The sequence below is a fragment of the Rhincodon typus genome, chromosome 15 (assembly GCF_021869965.1).
Source record: "Rhincodon typus isolate 14 chromosome 15, sRhiTyp1.1, whole genome shotgun sequence".
NCBI lineage: Eukaryota > Metazoa > Chordata > Chondrichthyes > Orectolobiformes > Rhincodontidae > Rhincodon > Rhincodon typus.
Genome location: NC_063346.1, coordinates 3,263,625 through 3,279,673, shown reverse-complemented (window position 1 = coordinate 3,279,673; position 16,049 = coordinate 3,263,625). Strand labels below are relative to the sequence as shown.

The following is a 16,049-nucleotide window of genomic DNA, read 5'->3' as shown; positions in this document are numbered from 1 at the left end:
GCTTACAAATCCAGTCACACTGAACATAGATATCAGAGTGCCAGTGTCTAGATCTAAAACTGTTTGTCCCAGAGATTTGGCTGTGGCAGGAGTCAGATTCAGATTCTGCTTCTATTTCTGCAGTGTAACCTGGCACCATTTGGTTGAGAGGTTACAGTTGGGTGTGAATTGTCCTTACTATCATATTATTTACAGACTAGGGCCTCCTGCATTCATCCTGAGTGCGAGTGTGTGAATGGAATGCTGTACACAGAACACTAATCTGCTCGTGTGTTTTCCTCTGTACTGGCATCTGTGTAGGCTTTCGACTGAATGCCTCTTCGTGGCCCATGTTCTTGCTGAAAACTCTAAGTGGAGCAGAAATGGCACCGGTCAGAATATTTCACAAGGTAGGCATTCTCTCCTCCATATTTTCCTTGCCTTTGCATAGAGCCTTGACGGTGTTACAGAGCGTTCTCCACTTTTTAAAAGCATCTCACTGTTAAACTCCCTTTACTTCATCAATTCCTACAAAATTTCTTCATGAACTTGAATGTTCCTGGGAATGATTTGTGTCCTCCAAGGACTGAATTTGTTTCTGCTGTTGGGAGATACCTGAACCCCTCAATTGTGATTACTCCCTCTTCCGGTTTCTCGTTCCCGAGGGGAATTGCATTGTTTCTGTTTGGTATCTGCTCACCTGCTGTGACAGCAGAGAAACCTGGTCTTCATCTACTAACTCAAACCTGCAACCTCCTCAAGAGGAAGCTGGAACTTTTAGATTTTAACATGCTCCAGTCTTCCTTTCTCCACTGGGAAAACTGGGATATAAATTGGAAAATACCAGAAACACTCAGCAGATTAAGCAGCATCTGTGTGGAGAGAAACAGATTTAACACTTCAAGCCAACCCTTATTTGAATTGGGTCAATTGTGACTGTAACACGAAGCGAGCAATTGACTTCCTGTCTGGTGAGATCAGAGCAATACACTTCCTTTCTGCTTTTTGTTAAATGTGTTTGTTAAATTGAGGTCAGAAGGTTCCTTGAACAGCTCTAAAGAGTTGTAGTTATTATGCAGTATATTACTGTCTTCAAACAGACTGCAATTTTGGGTGTGAAGATGTTTTGATGCTGCAGACCAGTCTATTAAAAAACATTTGCAGGATGATTAACAATATCTCCCACTCTCTATTTTGTTACCAGTTTAAATATGATTATTAACACCTCTGAATTCCCCAGTCCCTCCGCAAATTGGTCAAGGAATTTATCCAGTGAATATTTGACCCATATGGGACCGTGTAGATAAGATGGGGCTCATGTTTGATCCACAATTGAATGATGATGGGTTTGCAATGAAGTTATTCAAATTGGCTGTCAACCATGGAATAGAAAGACGAGAATTAGCCAATGTTTCTGACTATAAACAGAATCTAGAAACTACAGAAGTCGTGGCATTGGCCACAGATAGGTACTGAGTTTGACCAGGGTGACCCCCACCAAGTCAAATAACCTATTGACACCATCAAGGCTGGACTCCAGAGGAGTTAGATTTTCTGAAGAAGGGTCTAGGCCCGAAACATCAGCCTTCCTGCTCCGCTGATGCTGCTTGGCCTGCTGTGTTCATCCAGCTCTACACCTTGTTATCTCCTACAAAACAACTGTGTGATTTGTGATGAGACAACTATTTATCTCATTTCCTGTTTGTGGGACCTTGCTGTGCACAAATTGGTTGACTACAGAACATTAATGTCTACACTTTTTAAAAAAGAAGCCTTGTTGAATGTAAAATGCTTTGGGCCATCCTGAGGAAGTGATAGGTGTTATCGAAATGCAAATTATTTCTTAATATGTAGATAAGTAATACACTCGTATTCATTAATATCTTTGGTCATGTGATTGATGCTTCACTGCCATTCCAGTGTATCAGAAACAACAACCTGCATTCATATAGCACCTTTAACATCATAAAATATTCCAAAACATTTCACAGGTGTGTTATCAGATAATATTTATTTGACACTGAGCCATATAAAGATTGACCAGGCTTTTGGCCAGCTGCCCTAATCTGTGAAATTACTCTAGGGAATACCTTCAAGTAGGGGAGAGATGCAATTTTTTTGAATGGAATTCTGAAACTGCGTGGCTAGGCAGCTGAAGGCACGCCTGCCAACGGTGGAATGATGGAACCGGCATAGACAAAAGTCTGGAATAAGGGGACGGCCGGAGACTTGGAGGGTTTTGGGTTGAAGGAATTAAATATAGTCAGAGTGCTTTATGGAATGGAAAGAAGCTGTTTGGTCCATCAGGTCTATTCTAGATCCCTCGACCCATTTGGTCCCACTCCTGCACTCAATCTATGTGGTCCTACAAATTCCTTCCCTTTCAGGAACCATCCATTTCCTTTTGAAATCATTGACCATCATTCATCATGATCCCAGTTCTGTGTTATGTGTAACTTTGGAAACTAGGACATGCTCTCCTGCATCCAGCAGTTTAATGTGTCTACCTTGCTCTGATCTGAAAAGGAAGCGTTCACTGCTCTCTATTCTGTCATACTCCATATCCTTGCTGCCCCCGCTCCACTCCTTTTTGATGAGATCCACTAGATCGATAATTATAGTTTCTGGCAGGTAAGTGTCCATTTTACCGTGGGCCAGGCTGATGGAACTGAATCGAAGGGCTGAATGGCCTCCTCCGGTCAGGTGTTGTAAATTCTTACAGCGATGTAATCTCTCTCTCTCTCTCTCTCTCAGGACTGTGTCCCTGGCATTACCATGCAGTATCCTCACTGTCCACATTGCAGTGATCCCCTTATTCACATTGTTCAGGTGTACTGCCCCCTGGAAGGCTCGGCCTACCATCGCACCATCAACGTCTTGGCTTGTTTCCGGCCGGAGTGCTGGGGGCGATCGGACAGGTAGGTTCTCCTCCTTGGGGACTTGAGAAATTGAATTGGGGAACATTGCATCCACATGATGTTAAGCAAATTTATTAAGTTTTACAGGCCATTCGGTCCAACTACTCAGTGCTGGTGTTTATGCTTGATGTAACTCACCTCCCACCCTACTTCATCCCAGACTGTCCGTGCTCTCATTCCTTTTTCCCTTCAACTTACCAGGAACCATTCCCCTGCCCACCTCCCACCCCCCCAATCCCTGGGAATCTGATTGGCTGGAGTTCAGCCAATGAGGGGAACCTGTTCCAGAGCTTGAAACAGAAAGATACAGATAGATCGTTGTAAAAAATTCACTCGCGGGATATGGGCGTTGCTGGCTGGGCCCAGCATTTATTGCCTGTCCCTAGTTGCCCCTTGAGAAGGTGGTGGTGAGCTGCCTTCCTGAACCGCTGCAGGTTGACCCACAATGCCCTTAGGGAAGGGAATTCCAGGATTTTGACCCAGCGACAGTGAAGGAACAGCGATATATTTCCAAGTCAGGATGGTGAGTGGCTTGGAGGGGAACTTGCAGGGGGTGGTGTTCCCATGTATCTGCTGCACTTGTCCTTCTAGATGGAAGTGGTCGTGGGTTTGGAAGGTGCTGTCTGAGGATCTTTGGTGAATTTCTGCAGTGCACCTTGTAGATAGGACACACTGCTGCTACTGAGTGTCGGTGGTGGAGGGAGTGGAGGCTTGTGGATGTGGTGCCAATCAAGCGGGAGCTGCTTTGTCCTGGATGGTGTCAAGCTTCTTGAGTGTTGTTGGGGCTGCACTCATCCAGGCAAGTGAGGAGTATTCCATCACACTCCTGGCTTGTGCCTTGTAGGGGTGGGCAGGCTTTGGGGAGTCAGGAGGTGAGCTACATGCTGCAGTATTCCTAGCTTTTGATCTGCTCTTGTAGCCCCTGTGTTAATGGGTGAATAGATCTTTGTTATCACTGCTCATTAAAGGTCGGAGGAATAAACCAGGAAAATACCAGCAGGCAATCCAGCCACTGTGGGGATGTCATTGAGAACCACTGTCTGGGGTAAAACAAACTGTTGTTTGGAAAAGTGTCAGTTAATCCAAGAGACTCCTCATCAATCTGTTAAAGAGAAATTGTTTCTGACTTACCTGATTTTAACTCTTTGAAGTTATAGAGCGTTGATTTAAGTCTGAGCTGTAGATGCCATTGAGAAGGCAATCAACAAAATGCCAAACAGATGCTTTTTTAGTCCATTGGATTTCAGGGGGAAAGGATGAGATGGATTTAGAGGGTGACTCTAACAGGAGTAGAGCTTCCTGCTGGATGGTGGTTAATGATCAGACCATGCCAATTGTAGAGCAACGTCCCACTCTGTCTGTCTTTGGCCATTGATTCTGTGGAGTTTCTTCAATTTCTGATTGTTTTACTCTGTTCCCTACCTGGCTTTTTCACTGTCAGTAATTTTCAGAATTTACTGAATTGTTATGGTGCAGAAGGAGACCATTTGGTCCATCATGCTTGTACCAGCTCTTCAAACAAGCATCATTACCCCATGCCAGTCTCCTGCCCTTGCTCCATAGCTCTGCTCACCATTTCTATCCAAATAACCTAAAACCTTAAATAACCGTCCAATATCCCCTCTCATGCCTCAGTTGAACCTGCCCGCCCCATATTCTAGGCAGTGCACTCCAGACCCTCACACCTTGCTGGGTTAGATAGGTTTTTCTCCCATTGCACAATTTTGTATCACAACAGTCTTACACAGTTTGTAACTCAGTCTCCTGAATCTGCCTCTGAATCCCATTCATCAGCTGATCAGTTTCCAGTCTCCGGGTAAACAGGTTTGGGTGAGAAGGGGTTTAATGACAGACCGAGTGAAGGGCGTGAACATTGCAGACTATGTTTAATGGTCTCACTGTTTTGTCCTACAGCTGGAAGGTGCTGCGCTCCCAATGTCTAGAGACACCACACAATCAGGAAGTGACCACGAAGGTGAGTGTTTGTTTGTTAAATCCTGTCTCACTGCGTCTCTCCGGCTCAGTGAGGAGCAATCTCACCCCGACTCAGAAACCTGTCCTGCAAATCAAGAACTGACTCTAGGTGTGCAGCGCTGGGGCAGCGCCCGCGGGGGTCAGAGGGCCAGCGCTGGGGGAGCGCCCACACATCTTCATCCCTGCTCCATCGTGGGTGGTAGCATCAGAAGACGGGCCCAGAGATGGCAGGATATGGAAGCGCCGGGGCTAGTGGCAGCAGGAAAAGGAGCAGATTGTCCTTGGGCTCTGGACAATATTGGATGGTGGTGACTGGAGGAGCAGAGAGGGTGAAGGCTACAGAGAGGGAAAGATGAACTTATTGAAGCTGCCGCAGTTTTAGTAACATCAATTTAGTATTAAGTTATTCAGTATTTTACCTTTTCTACAAGTTAATTTATTCTGTAATGTAAGATGGCGCTGGAACGTTGTGTTGTCACTTGTACCTAGGTCCAGTGAAAATGTTAAATAATTGGCAATCTAATGCCATTGTGCCCATAGGAGGCTGGATAAAGGGACTGTTGCGTTCTGATGCAGGATATTTTTGGATTGTGTGATGGATGATGTAATGAGAACCTTCTTAACAATCTGTTTGTTTGAAGACTGCTCCTGTTCCTGTGACAGTGAAGGACTGGTGTCTTGAGGCTGATGACTGGGGGATGGACGATCCCTGGGGGTCCAACACCAAGGACTTAGTGCAGACTCCAGACCCTGTCTCTGAGCAAGGGGTCAGGGAGCAGACTACCCGCTTGGAAGCCCTCTGTCTGCTGGAGGAACCTGAGGGCCAGGGATTGGTCTCTCAAAGCCCAGGGCCAGAATTCCAGCCATTCTACATCAGTGTGATGGAGGAGGAAGATTCCCATTCACAAAGCCGCTTCAGCCATGAGCAGGAGCTGTTAGTGGAATACCAGAGGAGGGAAGGTGTCTGTGTGGAGCAGCTGCCTGTCTCAAGGTGAGAGAGAGTTTCTCATTTAGAATCAAAGCAGTAGAATAAGGCAGCACTGACTGGAGCCTGTTGCATTTGAACAGGGTTAGCCGGGGAAAATAATTCCACTTGGAGCTGGAGGGCTAGAACCTTGGGCCAGTCGCAAACTCAGGAGAATGTCCTTTTACCTGGAGAAAGTGGGGAACATCCCAACCTCCCTCCCCGCTGGGAGTAGCAGAGGGACACAGGAAATGGAGAGAAACACTCACCACGGCATGGTTACAGAGCAGGAAGAGGCCATTTGGCCCATTGTGTGTGTACTGTCTGAGCATTTTTGACCAAACTGCTATCTTTCCCCATAACCCTGCTGATTGTTTCTATTTAACTCATTGCCGAGTGCCCATCCTGAAACTGAACCTGCCTCCACCCACACATCCAGCCAGTGCATTCCAGACCCTAATTACTCACTGAGTGACTGTAACCCTTGTTTCTTTCACAAAACATTTTAAAATCACACGGTAACAGTATAGAGCTGGAGGAACACAGCAGGCCAGGCAGCATCAGAGGAGCAGGAAAGCTGATGTTTCAGGTCGGGACCCTTCTTCAGAAACGTCAGCTTTCCTGCTCCTCTGCTGCCTGGCCTGCTGTGTTCCTGCAGCTCCACACTTACCTCTGACTCCAACATCAGCAGTTCTTACTATCTCTCTTAAAATCACACCTCTGGTGCTCGCCTATGAAAGAAGAGAGAACCAGTTTCTCCCTGTGTCCAGCTCAATCACAGTTTTGAAAACCTCAGTGAAGAAGTTGGGACTATTCTCTCTAATCTGTCCTCATCCCCAGAACCATTCTTGTAAACTGTTTCTGTACTCTCTCCAAAACATTCACATTCATCTCAAAGTGTGCTCCCCAGAACTGGACCCAATACTCCAGCTGAGCCCTAACCAGTGTCCTGTATAGGTTCAGCATCTTCCCCCTTGTTGTTGTACTCTGTGTGCCCCTGTTAATGAAGCCTGGAATGCTACATGCAGAATCTAGAAAGTAATAAAAGAATCGAGTAATGGGGTGAGCGAGTGGGAAGAGGTTTGTGAAGAGCAGGGACACCAGCACACTGTAGATGGACTGAATGACCTGCTTTTTAATACAATATCCTCTCCACAGCAGCAAGGCCGCAGGTGCACCCCCCCTCCCCCCGCCTCCCCCACTCTGGGCTGGGCTGCTCAGTTCAAAAGCTCCCATTCCCCACCCGTGTCTACTGCTTACTGTGTGTATGGTTCCTGTCTCGGAACATAACCCCTCGCCAGGGACTGAGTGTGGAGTCCAGGAAATAATGGCCCATGTGATAGAATGATACTGCAGCGACCACGAAGCTTTGAGGCTCCATCGGGTGGAGCTGGGTTCAGTTCTGGCCACATATCACAGGAAGGAGAAACTGCCTTTGGAGGGAGAGCAGTATTGTGTGGCCGGAAGGGGTTAAACTATGGGCCAGCTCTCACAGGCAGGATCTATAACAGTCAGGAGCTGAGGGCATTGAGGGTCAATTCAAGTGAGATACTTAAAATGAACACCCACAGGTTTGACTCGCGAAATAAGACCCTCTTGTCTCTGATGGGAGACATCTCAAATTAGCCGAAACCTGGAACTGGGCCGGTCAGGGAGCATTTCCCCTCACAGGAGGGTGAACCAGCAATCTGCTGATGCTAGAGGATTGCTCAGAGCTGTATCCTTAATCAACCCAGGCTTCAGCTGAGATTTGCACCTGGGGCACTTTAGCAATGGTTTGATTGAATGGCCAGCAGGTTTGAGGGGCTGAACAGCCTCTTCCTGTGCATCAGGCTGGAGAGGGGGGCCTGAATGGCCTCCTGCTGTAACTGTGTGACAGGCTGGAGAGGGGGGCCTGAATGGCGGCCTCTTGTTGCTACGTTTGGACAGCTTTGGGATCTTGTTGATGTTCCTCAAATGGTAGTGGAGAATGCTCACCCATGAGCCAAGCCCAGCTGGAGAGGGCAACTGACCGGCCCCCTGGGGATTGTGAGAACTGTGGTCCTGAGGCCAGTGTGTAAGACTTGTGTAATATTGTTGCTTCTCCCCTCAGCTGTGAAGGGCCTCCAGAAACATACGAGAAATGTAAAGTTCGACACGGAGACACAACATTTGCCAAATTCATGAAACGCATTTCCAGCTGCCCTCAACAGATTTTAAGGTGAGTCAATCCCCCAGAGTCCTGGGCTTTCCTGGTGGGGTAAGAGGGCGGGAGATCTATTAACCATAAACACTGACACAATCAAATACCCCACCCTTTAACTTTCAATGGTAATTTAGTTTGATTTGTGGTTAAATTGTAAAAAGTGATGGAAATTTGGGCTGCAGAGGGATAGAATTGTTCAGCATGTGGGAATACAAAGAACAAAGAAAATTACAGCACAGGAACAGGCCCTTCAGCTCTCCAAGCCTGTGCCGATCCAGATCCTCTATCTAAACCTGTCGCCTATTTTCCAAGGATCTGTATCCCTCTGCTCCCTGCCCATTCATGTATCTGTCTAGATACATCTTAAATGACGCTATCATGCCCGCCTCTACCACCTCCGCTGGCAACGCGTTCCAGGCACCCACCACCCTCTGTGTAAAGAACTTTCCACGCATATCTCCCTTAAACTTTTCCCCTCTCACCTTGAAATCGTGACCCCTAGTAATTGAGTCCCCCACTCTGGGGGATAAAGCTTCTTGCTATCCACTCTGTCTATACCTCTCGTGATTTTGTAGACCTCAATCAGGTCCTCCTCTCAACCTATCTTTCTAATGTAAATAAACCTAATCTACTCAACCTCTCTTCATAGCTAGTGCCCTCAGATGAATCTGGTGAACCTCCTCTGCACCCTCTCCAAAGCATCCACATTGTTTTGGTAATGTGGTGACCAGAACTGTACGCAGTATTCCAAATGTGGTCGAACCAAAGTCCTATACAACTGTAACATGACCTGCCAACTCTTGTACTCAATACCCCGTCCGATCAATGAAAGCATGTCGTATGCCTTCTTGACCACTTTATCGACCTGCATTGCCACCTCCAGGGTACAGTGGACCTGAACACCCAGATCTCTCTGTGCATCAATTTTCCCCAGGGCTTTTCCATTTACCATATAGTTCGCTCTTGAATTGGATCTTCCAAAATGCATCACCTCGCATTTGCCTGGATTGAACTCCATATTTGGGACATGGGAATGTCTTTCAAGTAAACTGAGGAGTTGGGAAGTGTGAAGTTGAAGGTCTAGAGCATTACCGGTGGTGGGAGGGTGTCACTACAATGTGACCTGTTTACATACAAGCCTGCCAATATAAATATGACAAGCCATCTATATAACCAACACAAACACATTACAACATGGAGTGAGGTTCCTGACACAAGCTCTCAAAACTCCCTAATACATAAATTGACAATAATTCACCAGAACCAAAGAAGTTTGTGATGCATTCCCTTATTGCCCAGGGCTGAGACAGTGTTCCTCACCAGTGTAGTTATGTTCTAACAATCTGACACAATCCAAGTTTAGAAAGAAAGCACTTGCATTTATGTAGTGCCTTTACCAATCACAGGACATTCCAAAGCACTTTGCAGCCAATGAAATAGTTTTTGAAGTGGAGGTTGGCAGAGTGAACTGACCATTTGAGATCCACTCCTTCACTTATTGTCACAAGGTTAGAATTTGCTGAGGGAGGTGATATTCCCATCGTATCTGGCTGCATTTAGTTTAGTATCTGAAATACGTCAGCCAGGTTTCTTTTAGTTAATAAACAATAACTAGTTTACTACAAACAAAACTTATTCGAGTAACCATGCAGAGATTGGTTGAAAACCATGGAACAAGCCTTGCCCTTACTGCTAGGCAAAACCAGGAGAGCAACTCCATAGCAAAAGCTGCTGTTCTGGAATGTTAGAGTAGTCACAGATTGTACTGGATAAACCAGCAAATGGGTATAAAGGAAAAGTAGATTTCATTATAACTGGCACTCTGGAACTTCTTGTTTTATTCACTCATGGAATGAGGGTGTCACTGACCAGGCAGCATTTATTGCCCATCCCTAATTGCCCAGAGGGCAGTTCAGAGTCAACCACATTGCTGTAGGCCAGACCAGGTAAGGATGGCCGTTTCCTTCCCAAAAGGACATTAGTGAAGCAGATGGGTTTTTCCTGGCAATTGGCAATGGATTCATGGTCATCATTTAGGCTTTTAATTCCAGATTTTTAAAAGTTGAATTCAAACTATCTACCATGGTGGGATGTCCTCTCCCACCATCCCCTGGTGCTCACTGACTCATGGGCTTCTGATCCTGCAATGCCTCCATGTTAAAACTCTCCTCCTTGTTTTCAAATTTTCCAGTGCCTCACCCGTCCCTACTCCACAGACCTCTTCCAACCCTCTGAGATCTTTGCACTCCTTCAGCATTCCCAGTTTTTGTTGGTGGCTGTGCCTTCAACTGCCTGGACCTTGTTTGTTTTTTCCCTTATTTGCTCACGGGATGAGGGTGTTGCTGACTAGGCAGCATTTATTGCCCATCCCTAATTACCCACAGTCGACCACATTGCTGTGGGTCTGTGGGTTTTGTTCCCTAAAGGGCATTAGTGAACCAGATGGGTTTTTCCCCAACAACCAGCAATGAATTCATGGTCAGCACAAGACCTTTAATTCCAGATATTTCTGAATTCCAATTCCAGCAGCTGCCACAGTGGGATTCGAACAATGTCTCCAGAACATTACCCAAGTCTCTAGATTAACAGTCCACTGATGAACACCACTAGGCCCTTGCCTCCCCTTGTGTTCAGGAATTCCCTCCATAAAGTCCACCTCACTCCCTTCCTTTTAAGGAATTCCTTCAAACCTACCTCTCGGAGGGAACCTAGTCCATTTTTGCTAATTCTTTCTCAATGCCTCGGGGGTCAAAATCATTTGGATCTACGCTGCTCTGAGGCAACTCGGGAAGGTTCAATTATGGTAGGTGCTATATAAATGCCAGCTGCTGTAGGTCTGAATTACTGCCATAGCATTGTATTGGTCAGTCAGTACACGGTGATGTGACACTTTTTTTTGTTTGTTTGATTTTTGTGTTGACATTGTGCCTCAGGTATTGCTGGAATGGTAGCCCACTACTGCTGTCCTCACCCCCCGTGGGGCTTGAGTCAGCTGCTACTGCGTGTGAGCTCTGTGCCAGTCCCAGGGTGTTTGAGTTCCAGCTGATGCCCGCTCTGGTTAACATGCTGAAAAGTTCCAGCAGCCAAGGTAGGTGCCAGTAGCTGGGAAATTGGTGCCTGAACATAATGGTTACCGAGTCTGAGCCCTGATTGTCTCATTCTGTTTATAATGTACCTGACGAGGCTAAAGAAAGATTTGTATCTAGATAACCCTTTTCACCTCTCCATACTGTCCTTATAACGATTTGAAGTGTGGTCATTGTTGTAGCATCAGAAACAGTGATGAGATTATTGGGTCACAAGATGCACGAGCAGGAGTAGGCCCTGGAACCTGCTGTGTTATCCTATAATGTAATGGCTAACCTGATCATAGAATAGAATCATAGATCATAGAATCCCTACAGTGTGGAAACAGGCCCTTTGGCCCAATAAGTCCACACCGACCCTCAGAGCATCCCACCCAGACCCATATCCACCTAATCTACACATTCCTGAACACTACGGACAATTTAACACGGCCAATCCACCCTAACCTTCACATCTTTGGACTGTGGGAGGAAACCGGAGCACCCAGAGGAAACCTACGCAGACACGGGGAGAATGTACACACTCTACACAAACTCCCCTTAACTCCATTTCCGTGCCCGTTCCTCAGCTCAGACTGGCAAAGAGTTTCAGGAGTGTCACACTTGTACAAGGTCAAGCTTTTGAAAGTGAATAGAGAATGACAGGAAAAGGCCACTCTGTCCTCTCCCCGTGATAGCTCCCTGCAATTGCTATTCTGTCCACTCTGATCTGGTGTATACTCTCCAGTCAGAGACACGGGACACAAAACATCTTCAGGATCCCAAGATGGTTTTCTGCCTTTGTGTTTCGGATGAGGTATTAAACCAAAGAGCTGACTGGCCCCTGGGGTCGATGTAAAAGATCCTCTTGATCCTAAAAGGCAGGATTTTGAAGGAATGTGTTCTCCCCCAGGTCCTGGACAATATTTATCCCTCAACCAGCATCACTAAAAGCAGCCGTACACAATTTGGCTGCTATGTTTCCTACATCAGCAACATTTCCAAACCTTGACTATCAAGTAGTTTGGACCGTACTGAGTTTGTGCCTGGCATTAGAGAAATGGAAGTCCTTCACTCCGTGTCACAGGTTAAGAGGAGGCATTTCTGATTGTGACTGAGATGATTTTTCCTTCAATGAAACAGATGAAGTAACTTGAAATTTTGCAGCTTCCTCCCTTTACCTTTCTGATATTTCAGAAAATTAAATTGGTTTCAGAGAGGTTGCACGGGGGGATTTGGTTGTGTAGAGGCATGTGATACTGAGATGTTGTACTGATATTCAGTTACAGATAATGTTAAGATTTGGGAGCAGAAATAGGCCATTCAGCCCGTAGAATCTGCTCTACCATTTAATGATATCATGGCTGATCTGTTAATCCTCAACTCCACTTTCCTGTTTTTTTCCCCATTACCCTTGATTGCTTTATTGATTACAAACTTGTCCTGTTGTATTGAATATGCTTAATGACACACCCTCTGTGATAAACAATTCTTCAGAATCACTCCCCTCTGAGGGAAGAAATTTCCTCCTTATCTCCAATTTAAATGGCTGACCCCTGCCATGACCAAGTTCTGAATGTATTCTGGCTGACACCCCAGTATTCCACATGCCCTAACTCACAGGTCACCCAAACCCCAGCAGCTCCTAATACCAAGTCCTGTTTAACACTAACACTACTAGTTACCTGTCTGTCAATTTACCAAAATGAAAATGCTCCTCTTTTTAAATCCCTCCACCCCCTCTGTATTTGTCCAACAAACCCTCAGCCTTTGGAGGTCTCTGCAGCTCAGACCTCCCTCCTGATTTCAGTTCAGCCCCTCCATTGTGCAGCTGTACCTTCAACTCTGGAAATTCCTCCTTAAAACTCACCGTAAATTTTTAAAAGTCTGACTTACACTTCTGTGCTCCTGATATGTTGCTATGTTGAAGGTGCTGTGTACCTAACTGTGTAATGTTGGTGATATTGTAATCTAAGTTGTACTTCCATCAATAGCCACTGAGTGACTCTGTCCTTCAGCCAGACTCCTGTTTTTAAGGAACAGCTTCTACCATTTCTCTGACAGATTTTTTAGCTAACTGGCCTGTAGATTCCTGCTTTCTACCTCCCTCCCATTTTTGGATAAAGGCATTACATTAGTGGTCTTTCATTCTAATGGAAACTGCTCCAAATCCAGTGAATTATGACTTCCATTTTCTCCAATGTAGCAACTGTCTCTCCAGCTACTACTTAAGATCCAAGTGTAAAGTTAGTCAGGGTACTCAATCCCTGCTTCCAGCAATTTACTCAGTAAATACCCACGTTGTCATAGTCTTACCAGACCAAAGGGCTGCTCTCTCATTAGACAGAGATGGATGGTGGTGGTTTAACTTGAGGGGCACCACTCCTCGGACAAGGGGAGAGGTTGAGGAGGAGAGTCCTTCATGGTAACGTCAGCTAGTGCAGGATCGGAACCCACTTTGTTCACATCACTCTGCTTTGACAAACCAGCATCTAGCCAACTGAGCTATTGACCCCCTGTCCCTGGTGATTGTAATTTTCATGAGTTCCAACCCCCCACCCCAATTTCCTGATTTATCACGGCTTTTGGGCTGTTGCTTGTATCCTCAGTGAAGACTGATGGAAAATAAAATTAATCTGCCAATTCCTTATTTTCACCTTATTAATTGTCCAGACTCCTTTCTATCAGATCAATGTTCACTTTTTTTGTTTACTTTTTTTTTCAGAAACCCTTGCTATCTATTACATTTTTAGAATTAGTTCTCTCTCATGCTCTGTTGTTTTCCTCCCTATTAATCTTTGGATAAAACAGCACAGGGGAATAATTTTCTGACCTCCCATGCATCTTTACAGTTACATCTTCCCTTTCCTGCTTGACCCTCTCACTGCTCCAATCAGATCCATGCCCTTCCCAAGACAGGCTGAATGGCCTCCTGCTAACCCATATTCTATTCCTTTTGACTTTCAGCTAGTAAGGAATGATTGATTTTTTTTTTAATGAAATTACAAAAATGATTCTTTTTGCAGAGTGGACTGTGGAGTTTGGGACAGTGCTGATCTACACGTGTCAGAGGAGCTGCTGGACTCCCACTAACCACACACCAGTGGAGGAACATGTTTTTGTGCAGGCAGATCCAGACCAGCACTACTTCGATAGGCGTTGATCACTAGTGATCTTGTTCAAAATAAAACCAGAGAGTCTAATCTGAAAAACCTGACGTCCTGCTGTTGGAATGAAGTTGTAATGGGCCTTGGCTACAATTCCACATACGGACAACAGGTGGATACACAGTCCCCACCATGAGAGAGACTTGTATTTCCATAACACCTTGCACAATTGCAGAGATTTCAAAACATTTACAGCCAATGAAACAAGTGTAGCCTCAGTAACAATGCAACTGATCCACATATGCTAGTTCCCACAAACAGCGTGATGACCTGTATTCATACAGTCAGAGTTATGAAGCACAGAAACAGACCCTTTGGTCCAACTTGTTTGTGCCAACCAGATATCCTAAACTGATCTAGTCCCATTTGCCAGCATTTCCTATTCATGTACCCATCCAGATACCTTTTAAATGTTGTAATTGTACCAGCCTCCTCCACTTCCTCTGGTAGATTGTTCCATACACACACCATCCTCTGTGTGAAAAAGTTGCCCCCTTAAACTTATGCCCTCCTACGCCAGGGAAAAGACCCCAGCTATTCGCCCTATCCATGCTCCTCATGATTTTATAAACCTCTATAAGGTCACCCTTCAGCCTGCAACACTCCAGAGAAAATAGCCCCAGCCTAATCAGCCTATCCCTATAGCTCAAGCCCACCAACCCTAGCAATATCCTTAAATCTTTTCTGAACCCTTTCAAGTTTCACACCATCCTTCCTGTAGCAGGGAGACCAGAACTGAATGCAGTATTCCTAAAGTGGCCTAACCAATGTCCTGTACATCCGCAACTTGACCTCCCAACTCCTATACTCGATACACTGACCAATGAAGGTAAACATAGCAAACACCCCCTTTCCCCACCTTGTCTACCTGCAACTCCACTTTAAGTTACATTTAAATGCCATTAATTGAGAGTTAAATATTGCTAGGAGACAGTGGGGAGAGCTCCTGGCTATAATTCAAAACTGTCATGGGATCTTTTACATCTTTAGGTGGAGGGGCATGAGGCCTCTGTTTAATGTCTCAGCTGAAGATAGACCCTCCGACAGTACGGCACTCCTTCAGCACTTAAGGGTGTAAAGGCTGCATTTGACCAACTGTGGCATCAAGAAGCCTGAATAAAACTGGAAGCAGTGAGAATTGGAGGAAAGTTCTCTGGTGGTTGGAGCCATTCCTGGCACATAGGAAGATGGTTGAGGTTAGTGCAGGTCAGTCATCTCAGCTCCAGGACATCTCTGCAGGAGTTCCTCAGGGGAGAGTCGTAGGCCCAAACATCTTCAACTGCTTCATCCATGACCTTCCCTTTGTCATTATTAAACCATGGTACAGTTCTTATTTTTCATTATAGTTTAAATATTTGGCCATGTTTTTAAGAATGTGTTTTGTTTTATAATAAATGGATGATGTGAGTTTGTTAATGAAACCTGGCGAAAGTCTCTTTCCTTCTAGAAAAGGGAGAGAATGGGCTATTCTGAAGATTGAATCAAAATGTTTCTACCCATGGTGTGACTTGTGGCGTAGAAAGGCTTGAGTAATAGCACATTCCTCTCATCATAGACATAACGATACCAACTCCACACTTCCCTTGACAACAGTCTGAGATTGTCAGTTTGTTTGCAATGTGATTGATCCGTGGACAAAGTTCCAACCTCATTCATCGATGACTATCACTGCTCAGTTCCACCTCTATAACATCATCTGGTTATCCTCTGACTGGTTCAGATCAGCTGCTACTGAAAACCTCAGGAGGCCTTTGCTCATTGCTTATTACTCCTTTCTCTTTGAAATTAAAGGCCAAC

The 16,049-nt window shown here is 45.4% G+C and overlaps 1 protein-coding gene across 1 annotated transcript in view; it reads left to right on the top strand.

Moving 5' to 3' along the window:
• The window catches only part of pdcd2l (programmed cell death 2-like), a 33,635-nt gene extending 17,962 nt beyond the window's left edge, over positions 1 to 15,673 (top strand). Inside the window, exons 2-7 of the mRNA XM_048605986.1 lie at positions 2,734 to 2,897; positions 4,812 to 4,872; positions 5,513 to 5,862; positions 7,928 to 8,035; positions 10,954 to 11,108; positions 14,112 to 15,673. Coding sequence (XP_048461943.1) covers positions 2,734 to 2,897; positions 4,812 to 4,872; positions 5,513 to 5,862; positions 7,928 to 8,035; positions 10,954 to 11,108; positions 14,112 to 14,248 — 975 coding nt within the window. The 3' untranslated portion in view covers positions 14,249 to 15,673. The remainder of the gene's footprint in view (positions 1 to 2,733; positions 2,898 to 4,811; positions 4,873 to 5,512; positions 5,863 to 7,927; positions 8,036 to 10,953; positions 11,109 to 14,111) is intronic.
• Positions 15,674 to 16,049: the final 376 nt, after the last annotated feature.